The sequence below is a fragment of the Trichoplusia ni genome, chromosome 9, assembly GCF_003590095.1.
Source record: "Trichoplusia ni isolate ovarian cell line Hi5 chromosome 9, tn1, whole genome shotgun sequence".
In the NCBI taxonomy this organism is placed as follows: Eukaryota; Metazoa; Arthropoda; class Insecta; order Lepidoptera; family Noctuidae; genus Trichoplusia; species Trichoplusia ni.
In genome coordinates this window covers 6,599,088-6,615,678 of record NC_039486.1, presented here as the reverse complement: position 1 = coordinate 6,615,678, position 16,591 = coordinate 6,599,088, and the positions used below count along the sequence as shown (strand labels likewise).

The window sequence follows — 16,591 nt, the reverse complement described above, 5'->3', positions numbered from 1 at the left end:
GCCCTTATTACAAAGCCCTTTAGTTCATTTACGCAAAGCATTGATGCCACTAATTTGTGTCCGTAATTACCTAAATCAAGGCTATGCTAGATGCGTGATAACTTTTTGATAAGTCGATACTATAATCTTATAGTTATACATATATACCTACTAAGGATCATATGATTTTAAGATTATTTAATATTTTACTAATCCATTCAGATAATCGACTTTACGTCACTGGTATGCACATACGTCACTCTGACTACATACACAATGTGGTAAGCTTATAATTAAAATAAGGTTTTAATACCGGTGATCTGCAGAACCAGTGTGGTGCGAGGACTCTTCAACCACGGTAGGTACTACAGTGACGGAATCGCTCGCGCATGGTAAGTACAAGTCCTGTGCTCCTCCCTCTCCCAGTACTGGCTCAACAATAACCAATCAGCTGTAGTATCACCTAACTATATTTATTAAGGTAAATCAGCTGATTACAGAATCGAGTCTTCTATACAAAAACATACTACAAAAAATATAAATGACTGATTTGTTTTTATAGACATCTCAAGATTTTTTAAGTATGTAAACACATGGAGTATAAGTCTTTATCTATCAATTAAAACATTTTACACATAATCAATTAGTCACTATAGTCACCTGCCAATAAATTATGTCATTAGTTATAAATAAAATTTTGTAATTGATATAATACCTCGTATTTAATTAATAATAACCTACTAGGTACTTTAATTACAGACAGATGTTCCTACCCCTCACAGGGGCGAACGATGACCCATTTGGGACCCAGTGAAAAGCCTTTCTCCGCCCAGACTTAGGTAAAATTGCATAATCGGGAGTTAAGTGAATTAGCTTTTACGCAGTCTACAGGAAATCGGATCAACATCAAAACACGTATCAAATGTTGATTGCCTTCGAAAGGTCACCTGCTCGCTGAGAGTTACATAGAATTCCGCTTCTGACCCCACATATATTGCTCAGGTACTTAAAATCAATAGCGGAATAGAGAAAATCACTTGCATGCCTATACCTATAGAAACATGAGTTCTTTTCCAGATTTAAACTATTTTGAACGACTTACATATTACACCTCAGACATTTTCCAAAACGGTATGAAATCCACGCTTTATACTCGTTATTAATACTTTTAGGCGTTACGCAGACAGGAAAAGATGGTTATCTTATCCTTATCCTTGCCTAAAGGCTATATCATAGCCTAAAGTGATACCCTGAACCCCTCGAGTTTGCAACTGAGTCGCAAATAATAGTTGACTATTGACTAAATATTGACTATCTTTTCCCATCTCATGTGCCCATATATAGTGGCACTCTCCACTTGGTTGCATCCGATCCGACAAAGTTCAGCACTTGAGCCGCAATGGAATTGGGGTCCTGAGCACCCGCCAGCACCAGAATCAGTCTGTAAACGCCGGCTACGACTACGCCGTAGGCGGTCTACGTCGTAGCTCTTAGTCGTAGGCAGTAGGAGGCTACGAATTTAGGTAAGATAGTATGACTCTAGATTACCTGACATAATTATCTATACGCCGTCTGAAAAAATAAAAAGAAAAAGGGTATAAAAAGGGTTCCATAAAAAATTGGCTAAACAAAAACAAAGCGGATGACAAATAAATTTGAGGGATATTAATATAAAGCCGTTATTTACTTTTGGGTAATTAATCTAAAACACATCGCAGCGTGCAGCAGCCATGCAATGCAGAAATGCCACACCGATCAAAACAAAAGTTTTTGGAAATCGCCAACATTTTCTAAATCAGACTGTTCTTAAGTCAGTTGATCACGATGAGGATTAGTTATCATTGAGCGATTAGTTATCAATACGAGACATGTGACTTTGCAGATAATAAACACATTTTTGATCAGATAGGCAGTCGACCGAGAGTAAGTATTCTTGCGTTTTTAATGATACCTACTTTGAAATACTGAGGTCATTGGAGCTTATGATTATCTTAATTCCTAGGTCCACTGGTTTTAACCTGGATCGGATATTGAACTCGAGAACTACGAGTAATTCAGTAACTGGACTCATTTCATCAGAAAGAAATAGAAGAAAGGAGAAGAGGCCAGTAAATCGACATCACTGGTGAATTTGGAAGGATTGCTTTTCAGTGGCATGGCTGGGGTCACTGTCGCCCGGAGTGGATTCACACCTTGGCGCCCAAAGTAGGAATCTAAAAAACTGCTCGTTAGTTATGTTTCGTTCATGTTTATCTATAGGTAAGATCACGACAACATAATAAGTATCTCATAATACTTGTTCCTTCCAAAAATGGTCATTATCAAATTTTAAGTACATTAGTACTTTGATAAGTAAATACAAAAACTCTTATTTCTGATAACTAATCTTCGTTGTACTGAAATTCCGAATATAGTAAACAAACAAAACAGATAACTTATACGGTAGACGGCTTGATATTTTACTCAAGCTAATACGACATGTTACAATTACCGATGATCATTTTTTTTCAAAATCAAAATCAAAATCCATTTATTCAAAATAGGCTACAAAGTAGCACTTATTGAACGTCAAAATATACAGACAGCTCCCCGTATCGCCCACCCTTCACCGCTTCCTAAGTGCTCTAGCTGTGAAGAAGAAACGGCGCAACAAACTCCACAACATAGCACGCTGTCGCTTTTTTACATAAATATATATTTACACCTAAATTGATTATTAAGGAAACGCTGCAAAATAAGACAGTGTTTACAGAGGGTGGGGTATGACTTATTTGAACTATTTAATAAACAAACAACCGAGACAGCAGTACGACCAGTCACCACAAGCAGCACCCGTTCACGAGCATGACGCAAGGGTCAGCCATCACCTCCCTCGCCATATTACAGGGAAGGAGCCGACCCAAAACGCCACCGCAGGCAATGACGACTAAGGGAGCATGACGCATCTGCTGCCGGTATTAAAAATGACAAAAGAACTAATACCTCAAATGCTGACTTACTGTACTGTCCCCGCATTAAATACATTTGTAATTACATTTTATTAATAATATAATTATACATGTCAATATGTAAATGAACATACGCATTCACATTCACTCAAAATTCATTCACAAATTATTCGTTCCAGAAATGTTCCAGATCTTTTAAATCGAAATGTTTTCATTTTTCCGTCTAATTTGGGTTTCATCCGAAAGGTAAAAGTACGCTGTATCTGATAAAAAATCTGATTACGCTATGCGTCCATATGTCTATCAATCAGCAGCCTTGTATTTTTGAGAAATTATAGGAGCAGACCAATATAAAAATAAGGCTTTTTCTGCAGAAACAATAAACTGTGAATCGTATTTAGTAGAACAGAAACAGTTGCAATTCCCCAAAAGTTAATTGATAGTAAAACCAAAAAAAAATCCTTCACGTGGGATTCCAAATCGTGTTTAGTGTAGTTTCAATTTATGAAAAATAAAACATGATGTTATGAAGCAAAAACTAAATAAGATACCCAATAAAAATCTTCGAAATAAAAGCTCTCAAACAAACTAACAGTTTCGGTTCTAATTGCTTAGAGTAGAGTTTTAACGTTGATGCCATAGTGAACTGCCTGTAGCCCTGCGAAATTGAAAAATTAGGAATGCCATCAAAAATTGAAGTGGGATTTAAAAGGAAGTTACATAGGACACACCTTCAAAAGCAGCAGACTTATTTAAATGTTATTGCAGCAAAATCTTATCAGATAGACGCAACTTTTAACTATCTAAAACAAAATAGCATACATGTCTCTTACCCAACCACGGCAGTATGAGCAGCTATCTTATGCAATGCAAGTCAGAGTTACCTTAAATCAATGAAAAATTCTAGTAACTAGGAAACTACTATCACAGTACCTACTTGGAGCTGACTCGTTTACCTCAAAGAATCCTCGATTTCTGGGCAACCGGTCTTAACTACTTCTCGGGTCCCTAATATGTATAGATCGTACTAACGTAAAAACTGATCTGTGAATATCAACGACCTCATTGGCTCTGCGGGCGCAAGGCCAAGCATTGTGGTGTATGAATGGTATCGCGCCCGCTTGTGGAAATACCTAGTGATAGTATCGCATTCTCTTTGAAGCACTTGATATGTGATAACTAATCTTTTACGCATCGGATTTCCGAATTTAGTCTATAACAATCAATTAAACTTTAATATATACATCGTAAGAACAAAATAATAATTTAGAGATAAAAAAATTCTATTAAAAACTAATAATTGCTATTCCTTTGTTTTGTTTAAGTCGAGTATGATTGGGCCGAATAAAAAAAAAATGGTTTAGGAAAATTTGGGGACACCAAGGACAGTTCAATTGTTGTTGAAATGAACATAATAATATGTATAAAAATACTCAATACACCTGTCACTTGTGCTGCCTCACCCTCGCATCGTATAAAAAACAAATTATAAAGCAATCTTGGTAGCGAATAATCTCGTAGCAAGGTTGCAATGCACTGATGAAGTAGGTTCAGCTAAAAATAATGTACCCGGCCCTTAGGTAGTTTTAGCTGCTCCATATTTATGAAGTCATAAATGTATAAAGTTTTGACCAAGCAAACTAGGTGTGGTCAAAACCTTCATAGTCTATTTACAGTTCATAAAAAATGAGTTGGTATAAAACTACATGTATGTTACCCGCCTGGTTTTCTATGCTGCACCTTTATACATTCACAACAAACAGCTACCAGTGACTGAAGGTTTATGAGAGTCGTACTGAGGAAATTGTGACTTTTTATCTTTATGAAACCTTTAAAACAATAATCCCCTTACTATCTATCTCTGCTGGAAAATACGCAACTATAACACGACAAAAAAATGGGAGTTCCCAGCCACACATATATTAGTCATCCCGCCTAGTTGTTTATTTGGTTTGTTTTACTCTCTTCCATAATCGGATTTAAACGCTACATCAAATAATGTTTTGGTCAAACCACTCTTTGCACATCCCTTTTTAACAGATAAAATTGAAGGTTTTAATTCCTAAGCGATAATCAGATGAATTTTGCTGTTTTATTGACATACACCCTATTTATGACTATTCACTATAGTATACTTTACTAAATAAGTAAAAAAGAGAGAGCATTACAAAGTATGTAAATAGGTATATAATAATAACTAATACTATGTATATACTAGGTATATACTCATGGTCCGGTGTTAACAAACCAATACCAACTCTTTTTATCGGCGAATATACCACATACTTAGATGTTACGCACCTCTCTACCAAATGGCAGCAATTTTGTTCGCTTACGGTTCTTTTCTTCTTGAAAAAAATCATATTGAGATAAAAGTATGCTTCTTGGGTGTGTTTATCAAGTAAATTAAATGTGCAAATTTTCGTATCTTATGACTTTGTCTAAAATATTACACGAACCCTGAAAATATTACTCTCCTTTATTTCGCAGCAGCTTAATAATTGGCACCACAGTACCAGCAGTTTTTTAGGCTGAGTTGTTAAGATTAAGTTGCTGGACTTTCCACAGATTTTGATTATATCTTGACCTAGAGTAGTAATTCGCTACCACCTTGGTCCCAACTTTTGTATGCTCTATCACGTAATAAAACGTGTTTATTTCCAGGAGCTTGTTTTAGAAAAGTAAAATCTCGTTCGAGTTCTAGGAAACTGTGCACGCAATTCGCGGTTGTTCTTTCGAGTTGCCAGAATAGTTAGACTCGAGTATCGGTCATAATCACATTTCAATACATTAATGTCGTTAGTGATTGCCTTGGGGTTGGATAGGGGTAGAATGAACTATGACGAACAGACAGTACAATAAATCCAGTATTTAGTTAAACTTCTATGGCTTTGAATCAGTAAGCCCCAATTTAATGCTGATTATTATCTCTCTTTAATTCTTAATGATAAAGCCATTGCCAATGCTTATAAAAACCCCAGACAATATGGTTTTGGTATAGTCGGATACAGTTACTGGAATCCACAATGCGAGTTTTAATCCTGTTAGCCATCTTGGGCGCAGCCCTTGGTAAGATCTATAACTTTGTAAAGTACAATCCGGTAAACCCTCTATAACACTATAACATAAATGTTGAATATCGGAAAGTGAAATTGGTTAGATAATTTATGGATTAAGGAGGATAACTAGAGGCTATTCCCGAACAAATTCCGGCTGTTACGTTTCAGGAGGCTTATCTACATTTTGGATTTCTTAAAATTTCTGTATTTGGACATAGGAATGTAAAACGAGAAGAAATTTAGACTTCACTTTTGAAGCCTAAATTGCTTCTTTGCCTGTGTTTTCACAAAAGGTGTGCCACCTCGCCTCGGTTAACTCAGGCTCTAGAAGAAACAGCTTAGCGAAACTGGAACCTTAATTTACCATATCCTTTCAGCGGCGCCGAAGCAGATTAACCGCATTGTCGGTGGTACCCCTACGACAGTGGAAAACTATCCATACATCGCCAACATGCAGCACGGTCTATTTGGTATCTTGTGGTCCCAGGCCTGCGGTGGCTCTCTGCTTACTTCCACCTCCATCCTCTCTGCTGCTCACTGCTACTAGTAAGTAATTGCTTTCAAATAAAGTTACGAAAGACCAAAATCTGTTTTATATTATAGGTGAATAAAGACGTACTACGTACTAATCTGAATACTTAAACCATTTTTTTGTGCCTATGTAACGTATCCGTTATTTACTGCGAGTTTGAAGCATTATAGTTGTTTCAGTCTTAATATTTTTATTACTTGTGTTTAGTTTCGACCGTCCTCAAGATTGGCGTGTACGTCTCGGAACTTCATTTTCATCCAGCGGCGGCACTGTCCACACAATTTCCCAACTAGTCCTCCACCCGCAGTACGACAACCCCACACTAAACAACGACGTGGCCATCGTCCGCCTCTCCACTCCTACCGTATACTCTAACACTGTCCAGCCCATTAGCATCGCAGGTACCAACTACAACGTTCCTGATGGTACCCCTGTTGTCACCGCCGGATGGGGACGCCTTTGGGTAAATATCAACTTTATGATGTAAAGTAAAAATGTTACCGATAATGTACAGAACTCTTACTATATTGCAATACCTATTCTTTTCAGTTTCAAGGCGACTTTCCTGAGGAACTTCAGCATGTAACCGTCAATACCATCAACCACCAAATCTGTACTGAACGATACGCTTACTTGAAGACCCAACCTCATCAAGAGCGCACACCCGACGTTACTGACGGCATGTTGTGCGCTGGAATCTTAAACGTCGGTGGCAAGGACGCCTGCAGTGGAGACTCTGGCGGTCCCCTCGTCCATAACAATGTCCTCATCGGTGTCGTCTCGTGGGGCTATCAGTGCGCGGATCCTATTTACCCCGGTGTCAACGCTCGTGTCTCCTATTTCTCTAATTGGATTGTGAACAATGCTTAAATAAAGAGATATAGTTTTATTATAATATGTTAAAATAATTTCATTCCGTGTTCGTTTGTCTCAACTGTATTTGATACCGAGAGCATCACTTAAAGTTCAAATTCCTCTGGCATATGTTTGCCATATTTCTAATGTAAAAAAAAATATATATATATTAAAACCAGTCCTGGGATTTTGGTACCATTTATTAATTTTAAAATACTATCAAAATCGATTTATACTACCCAAACCGTTGAATTATTCCTACTGTTTACTAAATAACAGCGAATAACACATGAACGTTGTTCACCCAAATAAATACTCGAAGGAGTACTTTACTTATCAAAAGGATCACGTTAACATAATTTGTATTGTGTAATACGTTTTCCTTAAAAATAGTCATTATCAAATGTTAAATACCTACATTAGTACTTTGATAGAAAATTGTTATACATATATGATAACTAATCTTCGTTGTACTGAATTTCCAAATATAGAACATTAAAATCAGATAACTTATACCTACGGTAGCCATAACAAATGCTGTTAATTGGTGCCTAAGACTTTTTTTTAAACGAATTCCGCTCTAAGAAGTGATATCCTTGTATCGCAGGGAGTTTAACAAACAATCAAAACATAGACGAAGAGAAACTTAGAACAGTTTTTCGACATACAATATATTCAATCAATTGATATACAGGGTGTCCCAAAACTCAACGATAATCTGAGACCGGATGAAAGGCCAAGTGATAACAGATCAGGGAAAAAAAATATGTTTCCAATAAAAAAAAAAAAAATTTCATTGCATTAATTTATAGTTTCGAATAATAGAATCGTTAATGAAGATCCCGGAATTGAAATACTCACAGCGAAATTGTCACATTGGTGATCACAGACTTAAAATGCGAAGAGGGATGTCGAATTTCAACTTTTTAAATGTCTCTTATCGCTGAACTGAGTGATATGGTTTTTTTTATATTTTTCCCTGATCTGTTATCACTTGGCCTTTCATCCGGTCTCAGATTATCGTTGAGTTTTAGGACACCCTGTATATTCATTCAATTTATATGCTTTTCTTCATGCTTAGGTCTTTAAAACTTTAATACAGGGTGCTTAATGGAACCATTAAAACTTGGTCAGTATCACTTATACATAAATCTTTGACGTAGGCAATGGTCACTATATCAGCCCGACCGGCGCCCGCGCTCTTCTTAAACCAGTATTAGTGTATAATCTATGTTCTTAAACCATGCATCGAATCATCCACGTTCAGATTGAACAAGTCGAAAGTAATTCGCCTTGTGTAACAAAGCACTTTGCAACTTGTACTCGGCAGACGAATCACTCCATCAGAAAGTATTGGAATAATTAGATTACCAAAGTTAAAGTATTCATCTAGCCAGAGCAAACATTACTGTTATTTATATTATGACATAGAAGCATAGTGAATAACAATGTCTGTCCAAAGGCTAGTCCAGTTTAGAAAACAAGGATAAAAGCTGATCGGGTGAATATAACCGACACAATTTTAAAGTAGCTTCTGGAGCTTCTATTTTAACCTCTTAAGAATTTGCATATTATGAGTAATCAGTTCAGATCTTCGAACATAAGTCCCAGGATACCTTTGAGGATATATTAAGATAGATTGTAAAGGGGTAGTAACCACACCTACGCTTATATAAATATTTTAGAAAGGTATTCTGACCGTTTTAAGCGCACAATGCTCCATACACAGGCGTCTGTTTCAAGTTTGCAGGGAACCAGGTTACTGAATTAAAGTACGATTGCGCTAACGTAAAAGCTGATCTGTGAATATATCAATGTCCTCATTAGATGCGCCGGCCGCCGCTTGTGAAAATACCTAGTGATAACATCACATTGTCTTTGAAGCGCTTAGTAGATAAGTGATAACTAATCTATTACGCATCGGATTTCCGAATATAGTCTATTATATAATCAATAAATCTGTAATGAATTTACCGTTAATCACACAAACATAATTTTAAAAAGCAAAATCTTCTATTTAAAAACAAAATAAATCTGTTCTTTTCCCTTGCCTAAAGCTGATTATACCTGAACTGAATTGAATAATTTTGGTCAGGAAAATTTGGTGAGGAATGGAAGATTTTAAATTTTATTGAAATTAAAGACCAGAAAGAGCGTTTTACTAAATATAAAAATGCCTTATCCTGAGAAGCGGTACTATTTTGTATTTCCAATAACTGGTAACGAATGTCACTATGGATTTTAGTCGCAGTTTTTTGCTAGTTGGAAAGCTGGAAAAGACGAAGACTGTAACAGAACTATTACCCACTAGCTGTTGCCCGCGATTTCGTCCCCGTGGGTAGAAGATATAAGTTATGATTTAGGTATACCTGCCTGGTATTTTTCACACTTTCCATTATATCTTAGCTCCTATTAGTCGCAGCGTGATGGTTTATAGCCTAAAGCCTTCCTCGATTCCTCGATGAATGGTCTATTCAAAACAAAAATAATTTTTCAATTTTTACCAGTAGTTCCTGGGTTCAAACAAACAAACAAACAAACTCTTCAGCTTTATATATTAGTATATAGAAGTATAGATTCTAGCCGAAGTTGCAACATGTTCCGATATTCGTTACATACACCTGTCACATAGTATCACATTACAAATCAATCAATGGTTACAATGCACTCATTGAGTTGGTTCAGCCAAAAATAATGTGCGCGGCGTTGATGTAGTTTTAGTTGCTCAAATATATCCTTATACTGGGATGGAGTATTCATAAAACACAAGCAAACTAGTTTAGTTTTTAGTGTAGTGGTCGAAATCTTCATGGTCTAGATACTGTTCATAAATTTTTGTTAGTATAAAACTACACTGTATGTTACATTCACATCAAACGGCTACCAGTGACTGAAGGTTTATGAGAGTCATGCACTGAGGAAATTGTGATTTTTTTATCTTTATGAAACCTTTGAAACAATATGTAATCAATAATCCCCTTAATATCTATCTCTATTGGAAAATACGCAAGTACATACGACAAAAAAATGCGAGGTAATGCACCAAAAATTTATTTGTCACAAAGTCTATTTGTGTCTTTTTTTAGCCTAAGTACTTGAAAGGTTTTAGTATATTTTCTTTCCTAATTGGACTTTTATTAGTATTTTTTTAATGACTGAGGTTCTTACTCATTTTGCCAATTAGGTTGTGGTTGCATACCTAAATAATGTTGTAGAGAATACAATAAATCTTCACTTTTATGAAAGTTAGAGTTGGTTGGATGTCTCTTGCCGTTCTTCTTCATAGGAATCACATTTTGGAATTGCGACCAAAATTGAGGCACTATTGAAAGGTTTGAGAGCCAACTTGAAATAAAAAAATGATTTTGATCTAAATCTCTTCAGGAAATTCGATATCTAACCGAAAAAACGCTGTAGGTACAGAGTGAACCACTGCTGACACCATCTCTTGTTAAATCGAAGGTTTTTATCCCTGTGACCAACGATTTTGCTGTGTTATTAATCCGTATGTGTACTCAATACGTTACTGATTCTGTGCATACTTGTTGACAGAAGGTTTATTATAGTTGAGAGCAGTATGGACGCTGTCGGGCACAGCAAGGGTTAGGAGAGAAAGAACGCCATTCTTAATTATTATTTAACTTGTTGCGTATGTGTGTAAACTCTAATGATATTCACGTGAATACATTATTTATTTTTAACACACTTATCTACTAAATAAATGTCTTATTTAGTAGATAAGTATGTTAAAAGGGAGTTTATTAAAGACTAGTTACGTATGTATAATATACTCAGTCAACCACAAACCAAAACCAACCTCACTTATACATACATCTCACATACAAGATTTTACCACCTCTCCGCTAAATGGCAGCCATTTTGTGTTTGCTGAAGATTTTATTTCTTTGAGTAAAATAAGTCATAATATTGAGATGAAAGTACGCCTAATATTGTTTTTTTCTGTTATCAAGAAATGTAAAAAAAATCTGAAATGCACGAACCCTGTAAACATTACTCTCGTTTTTCGCTTAATAATCGGATATCAATCTGATTTTTAGGCTGAGTTGTTAAGATAAAGTTTTTACACTTTCCGCAGACTTTCCTTATTCTTGACCTAGACTAGTACATCTCTACCACCTTGGTTCGAATTTTACTATGCTTTATCACGTAACAAAACATGAGTATTTCCGGGGGCTTGTTTTAGAAAAGAAAAAACTCGTTCGAGTACTAGTAAACGTTGCAACGCGATTCGCGGTTCTACTTCCGAGTAGCCAGAATAGTTATCGACACAAATGCAGGTCATAAACACATGTCAACACATTAATGTCGTTAGAAGTGGTTGCCTTGAGGTAGACTGAACTGTGACGAACAGACAGCACAATAAATCCAGTATTTAGTTAAACTTCTGTGGATTTGAATCAGTAAGCCCTAATATAAGGATGATTATAATCTCTGATTAATTCTTGAAGATAAAGCCATTGCAAATGCTTATAAAAACCCGAACCAGTATGGTTTTTTTATAATAGAGTTACATGAATCCATCATGCGAGTTTTAATACTGTTAGCCATCTTGGGCGCAGCCCTTGGTAAGAAATTTAACTTTGTTGAGTTCAATACGGTAAACCCTCGCGGCCTCGGTAATATGACAAGCATATTTAATCGGATAGCAGAACTTCTTGGAATGTGTGGATAGAAATAATTTCGTTTCATCTATCTATGAAATATGTTGGTTATTGTAAAATATTGTAACAATAAGATTTTAAATTAAATGAATACTTGAAAATTATTGTAGGTACATACAATATAAGGGGAATGATTGAAATATTTTATAATCTCTATTTACCATATCCTTCAGCGGCGCCAAAGCAGATTAACCGCATTGTCGGCGGCGTCCCCACTCCAGTGGAAAATTATCCTTATATCGCCAACATGCAGGTCGATATGTTTGGTATAGTGTGGGTGCAGGCTTGCGGTGGATCCCTGCTTACTTCCACCACTATCCTCTCTGCTGCTCACTGCTTCCAGTAAGTACCTGCTTTGAAGTCGAAAATTGTTTTAAACGCCTGTAAATAAAATAATCTGAACATTTAAACTTCTAAATGACGACCTCCGTGGTCGAGTGGCGTACGCACCGGTTTCAAGGTGTCGCTAACTCTGAGGTCCCGGGTTCCATCCCCGGTCGAGTCTATGTAAAGAATTCATATTTTCTACATTGTCTCGGGTCTGGGTGTTTGTGGTACCTTCGTTGTATGTGTATTCCATAATACAAGTGCTTTAGCAGCTTACTTTGGGTTCAGAACAATGTATGAGATGTTGTCCGCATTATAAAAAAAAAAAACTAAAAACCATTTTTATGTTCCTGTGGGATAACGTATTAATAATTCACTACAAGTTTTAAATATACAAATTTATGTTTGTGTCGACAGCATCAACAATCCTCAACAATGGCGTGTCCGTCTCGGTACTTCCTTCGCATCCAGCGGCGGCACCGTCCACGCTGTTTCTCGACTAGTCCTCCACCCGCAGTACCATGAAGTCACACTAAACAACGACGTGGCCATCGTCCGCCTCTCCACTCCGGCCGTGTACTCTAGGACTGTCCAACCCATTAGTATCGCAGGTACCAACTACAACGTTCCTGATGGTACCCCTGTTGTCACCGCTGGATGGGGACGCCTTACGGTAAATATCAACGTTACGATGTAAAGTTAACCGCTGATTCGCGCGGGCGATGAAACTTGTAGAACCCTATTTATCGAGTGTACCATGAAGATTCCCAACACCTGGCGTCAACTTATACTTAAATGTATCAGTTCTACCACTCAATCAAAGGTGATCTGTTGGTGTCCCTAATGACCCCATGGTATTACTAGACTAACACAAAAACCAAAAATGTGCCACGGCATTTTTCTTTACATTTTCACTGTACAAAATACTTACTTTTACAGATTCATTATAAGTACTTTTAGATGGCGATAGGTGCTATTTCAGTATCTCCTGCTGCTTTTTGCAAGATCACTAGGTACATTTTCTTGTGATCTTCAGCATTTAACAGTCAATACCGTAAACGATACGATTGCTTGATGTTTCCAGGCCGGTGGTGAAAAATCTGAGCAGCTGCAGCACGTCATCATCAACGTCATCAACCAGCAAATCTGCGCTGAACGTTATGATGAACTGAAGACCGACCCTGATGTCGAAATACCCGGAGTTACTGACGGCATGTTGTGCGCTGGTATCTTAGACGTCGGTGGCAAGGACGCCTGCACTGGAGACTCTGGTGGTCCCGTCGTCCATAACAATGTCCTCATTGGTGTCGTCTCATGGAGCCTTCAGTGCGCTCATGCTTATTACCCAAGTGTTCACGCTCGTGTCTCCTATTTCTCGAATTGGATCGTCAACAATGGCTAAATAATGAGGTATAAATTTATTATACAATCTAAAACAATTTGTCGATGTCTTTTTTTGGACTGTATTTGATACTCATATCGAATTTATGCGATACTACCTAACCTACGTTTAATGATGTTTCTAAAGTAATTCAACATGGTAACCTGTCGACCTTAAAATATTCATATAAAGTGGGACGGTAGATGATTGTCATAAATCTAGCTTGAATAGTATTTCCAAAGGTCCACATATTTTTATGCTTTATCACAACAATTTTTACCCCTTTTCTCGTGGGACATCAACAGAAGAGTCCCCCTTCTACTTGAGCGGAAAGGAGAGTGTCAGACTAAAACTCATTCTTCACTCTTCCCTTCACACAATTCCATTTGACACATTTTGCACACATTTTCCTTATTCCTTCCACAATCACTCTGCCCTTGCTCATTGCTAACCGGGGTCGCGGTTACTCTTTTTTACAACCCCACTGGTCCAGCAAGGCTTGGACGTATCCATAAATTTGGAAAAGAATATTTTTGAAGAATTCGAACATCGCGATCTTTGTTAGTTTCCTTTTTATTCAGGGTAACTTTATTTTCACAATGCGCTAATAACTTTACGATTATTTTCTGTTATCTACGAGCTTGTTACTAGTGAGTAACTTCTAATCGAATAGAAACATGCAACATAGTAAAATTTAAACCTATCCACACTATTTACTAAACTCTTTTATTCCAGCTTTAATGTATTCATTTCATATTCTTGACATAAAATAAAACGGTGAGATCAAAAGTGAATTGTGAGGTTTGAAGAAATAGTAAATAACTTTTTAATGGGCGTACTCAATTTGGCAAGTAAATCACCCAACAGCCTGTTTAAGTATTTAAAGGATTTAATGTGTTAATTTAATGTGTTGTTAATGTGTTGTAATATTGTGAAAAAATGAAAAAATCAAATTCATGTTAAGAGAATCCGGACGGGGGAGGTCGATAGATAGGTGGTTTCATGAGGTTTCATCCATCCGCTGGCCATGTTCGTCTACACCGTCCGTATAATACTGAGTATGTCAAATTTAAACCATATGTATACCTGAATTTAAATAAATATTTAATTGCGACGGCAAAATTCGAAAGAGACTTACAAAACAAAGCAAAATTCCGTACATCCAGCAACAATTTGGTAAAGAGCAAGAGATATTTGCCTAAATCTCATGAATACAGCTTATTAATTCACTGTACCTACAGAAGAACTGAATCAGCATAATTATTTACTTATGTAGGTGCAACAAGCACTAAATCAATATCTACTTATAAATGTAATCAAATCCTCTTTATCGGGCAAGTATTGAGTTACGATAATTATCTGTTACGAATTTACTAGCAAAAGATAACATTCGAATATAAAAGGCCACGCATCTTCAAACAAAATTAAAGTACTAGTGTAACTGGCCCTACCATGCGTTTTGTGATCCTATTAGCCCTCTTGGGCTCAGCCCTCGGTAAGACATTGTACCTCTTGAAATTGTGAAAAATTGTAAAATATTTACACCATAACTTGTTCCGTTATATTTTAACCATGCAATATTTCTAATTGTGCATTCTTATTCTAGCGGTCCCCAAGACCATCAACCGCATCGTCGGTGGCAGCCCCACCACAGTGGAGACCTACCCTTACATGTCCAACATGCAGTACGGTCTGTGGGGAATCTGGTGGTACCAGGCTTGCGGTGGCTCTCTGATCACCTCAACCTCTGTCCTCTCCGCTGCTCACTGCTACTTGTAAGTTAAATTTTCCAAACTTTATGTAATGTAAATATATAATAGAAGTACTGCTATATTTTTATTACACAAATTCATTATAATTATTTAAAACGTAATTTAATTTTATCATTGTTTTGTTTTTAGCGGTGACAGTCCTTTCGAATGGCGCGTGCGTCTCGGTACTTCTCTGGCATCCAGCGGCGGCAGTCTCCACGACGTCTCCCAACTGGTCATCCACCCTCAGTACAGCTCCGCCACCCTCCGTAATGACGTGGCTATCGTCCGTCTCGCCAGCCCCGCTCAGTACTCTAACTCTATCCAGCCCGTCTCCATCGCTGGAGCCAACTACAACCTTGCCGATAACTCCAACGTCCAAACTATCGGATGGGGAGCTCTCTCGGTAAGAAATACTTCAAGAAGTGCTAATAATAATATTGGTCGGTTTTCTGAAATACTCACGATACAACTTGTTTTCAGACCGGTGGTGGATCACCCGAGCAGCTGCAGCACGTCACCATCAACGTCATCAACCAGAAGGTCTGCGCCGAACGTTACGCTGAACTGAAGACCCAGCCCGGTTTCCAGAACTGGCCCGACGTTACCGAAGACATGTTGTGCGCCGGTATCTTAGACGTCGGTGGCAAGGACGCCTGCCAGGGAGACTCTGGCGGTCCCCTCGCCCACAATGGTGTCCTCGTTGGTGTTGTATCATGGGGCTTCCAGTGCGCTCACGCTACTTACCCCGGTGTCAACTCTCGTGTCTCTTCAAACGCTGAATGGATCGTCAACAATGCCTAAAAATGTGCTTAAGTTAAACTGCTTCTCAATTTAATTATACGGAATATTTAAACGTAATAATGTTTCTTTTTTACTATACCTCGGTTGGACTATGGAGATTAAGCAATATGAGCAAACGAATAGTGTCCTAGAATTGGAGTTTTTGTTAATGTTGGAGTGTTCTCATAGTGCGTAACAATACTTACAATAAAGTAGGCGGCACCAAGGGTCCCAGTCAAAGTTAAAGGTATAAGTATTATATATATTAAATATACATATGTATTTATGGTTTAT

The 16,591-nt window shown here is 37.3% G+C and overlaps 1 protein-coding gene across 1 annotated transcript; it reads left to right on the top strand.

Annotated features, from left to right (window-relative positions):
- Positions 1-5,926: 5,926 nt before the first annotated feature.
- LOC113497409 lies at positions 5,927-16,371 on the top strand. The gene is made up of 11 exons (XM_026876954.1): positions 5,927-5,996; positions 6,364-6,532; positions 6,726-6,981; positions 7,068-7,386; positions 12,229-12,397; positions 12,800-13,055; positions 13,467-13,708; positions 15,194-15,258; positions 15,370-15,538; positions 15,665-15,920; positions 15,998-16,371. The coding sequence occupies exons 1-11, from the start codon at positions 5,954-5,956 to the stop codon at positions 16,316-16,318; spliced, it is 2,265 nt and encodes a 754-aa protein (XP_026732755.1). The 5' UTR covers positions 5,927-5,953; the 3' UTR covers positions 16,319-16,371.
- The last annotated feature ends 220 nt before the right edge of the window (positions 16,372-16,591 follow it).

Bases quoted from the DNA above. Each gene is read 5' to 3' on its own strand.
- LOC113497409 (XM_026876954.1), top strand. From the start codon at position 5,954: ATGCGAGTTTTAATCCTGTTAGCCATCTTGGGCGCAGCCCTTG. The intron at 15,539-15,664 runs GTAAGTTAAATT...TTTTGTTTTTAG, and splicing joins TCCGCTGCTCACTGCTACTT to CGGTGACAGTCCTTTCGAAT. The intron at 15,921-15,997 runs GTAAGAAATACT...ACTTGTTTTCAG, and splicing joins TCGGATGGGGAGCTCTCTCG to ACCGGTGGTGGATCACCCGA.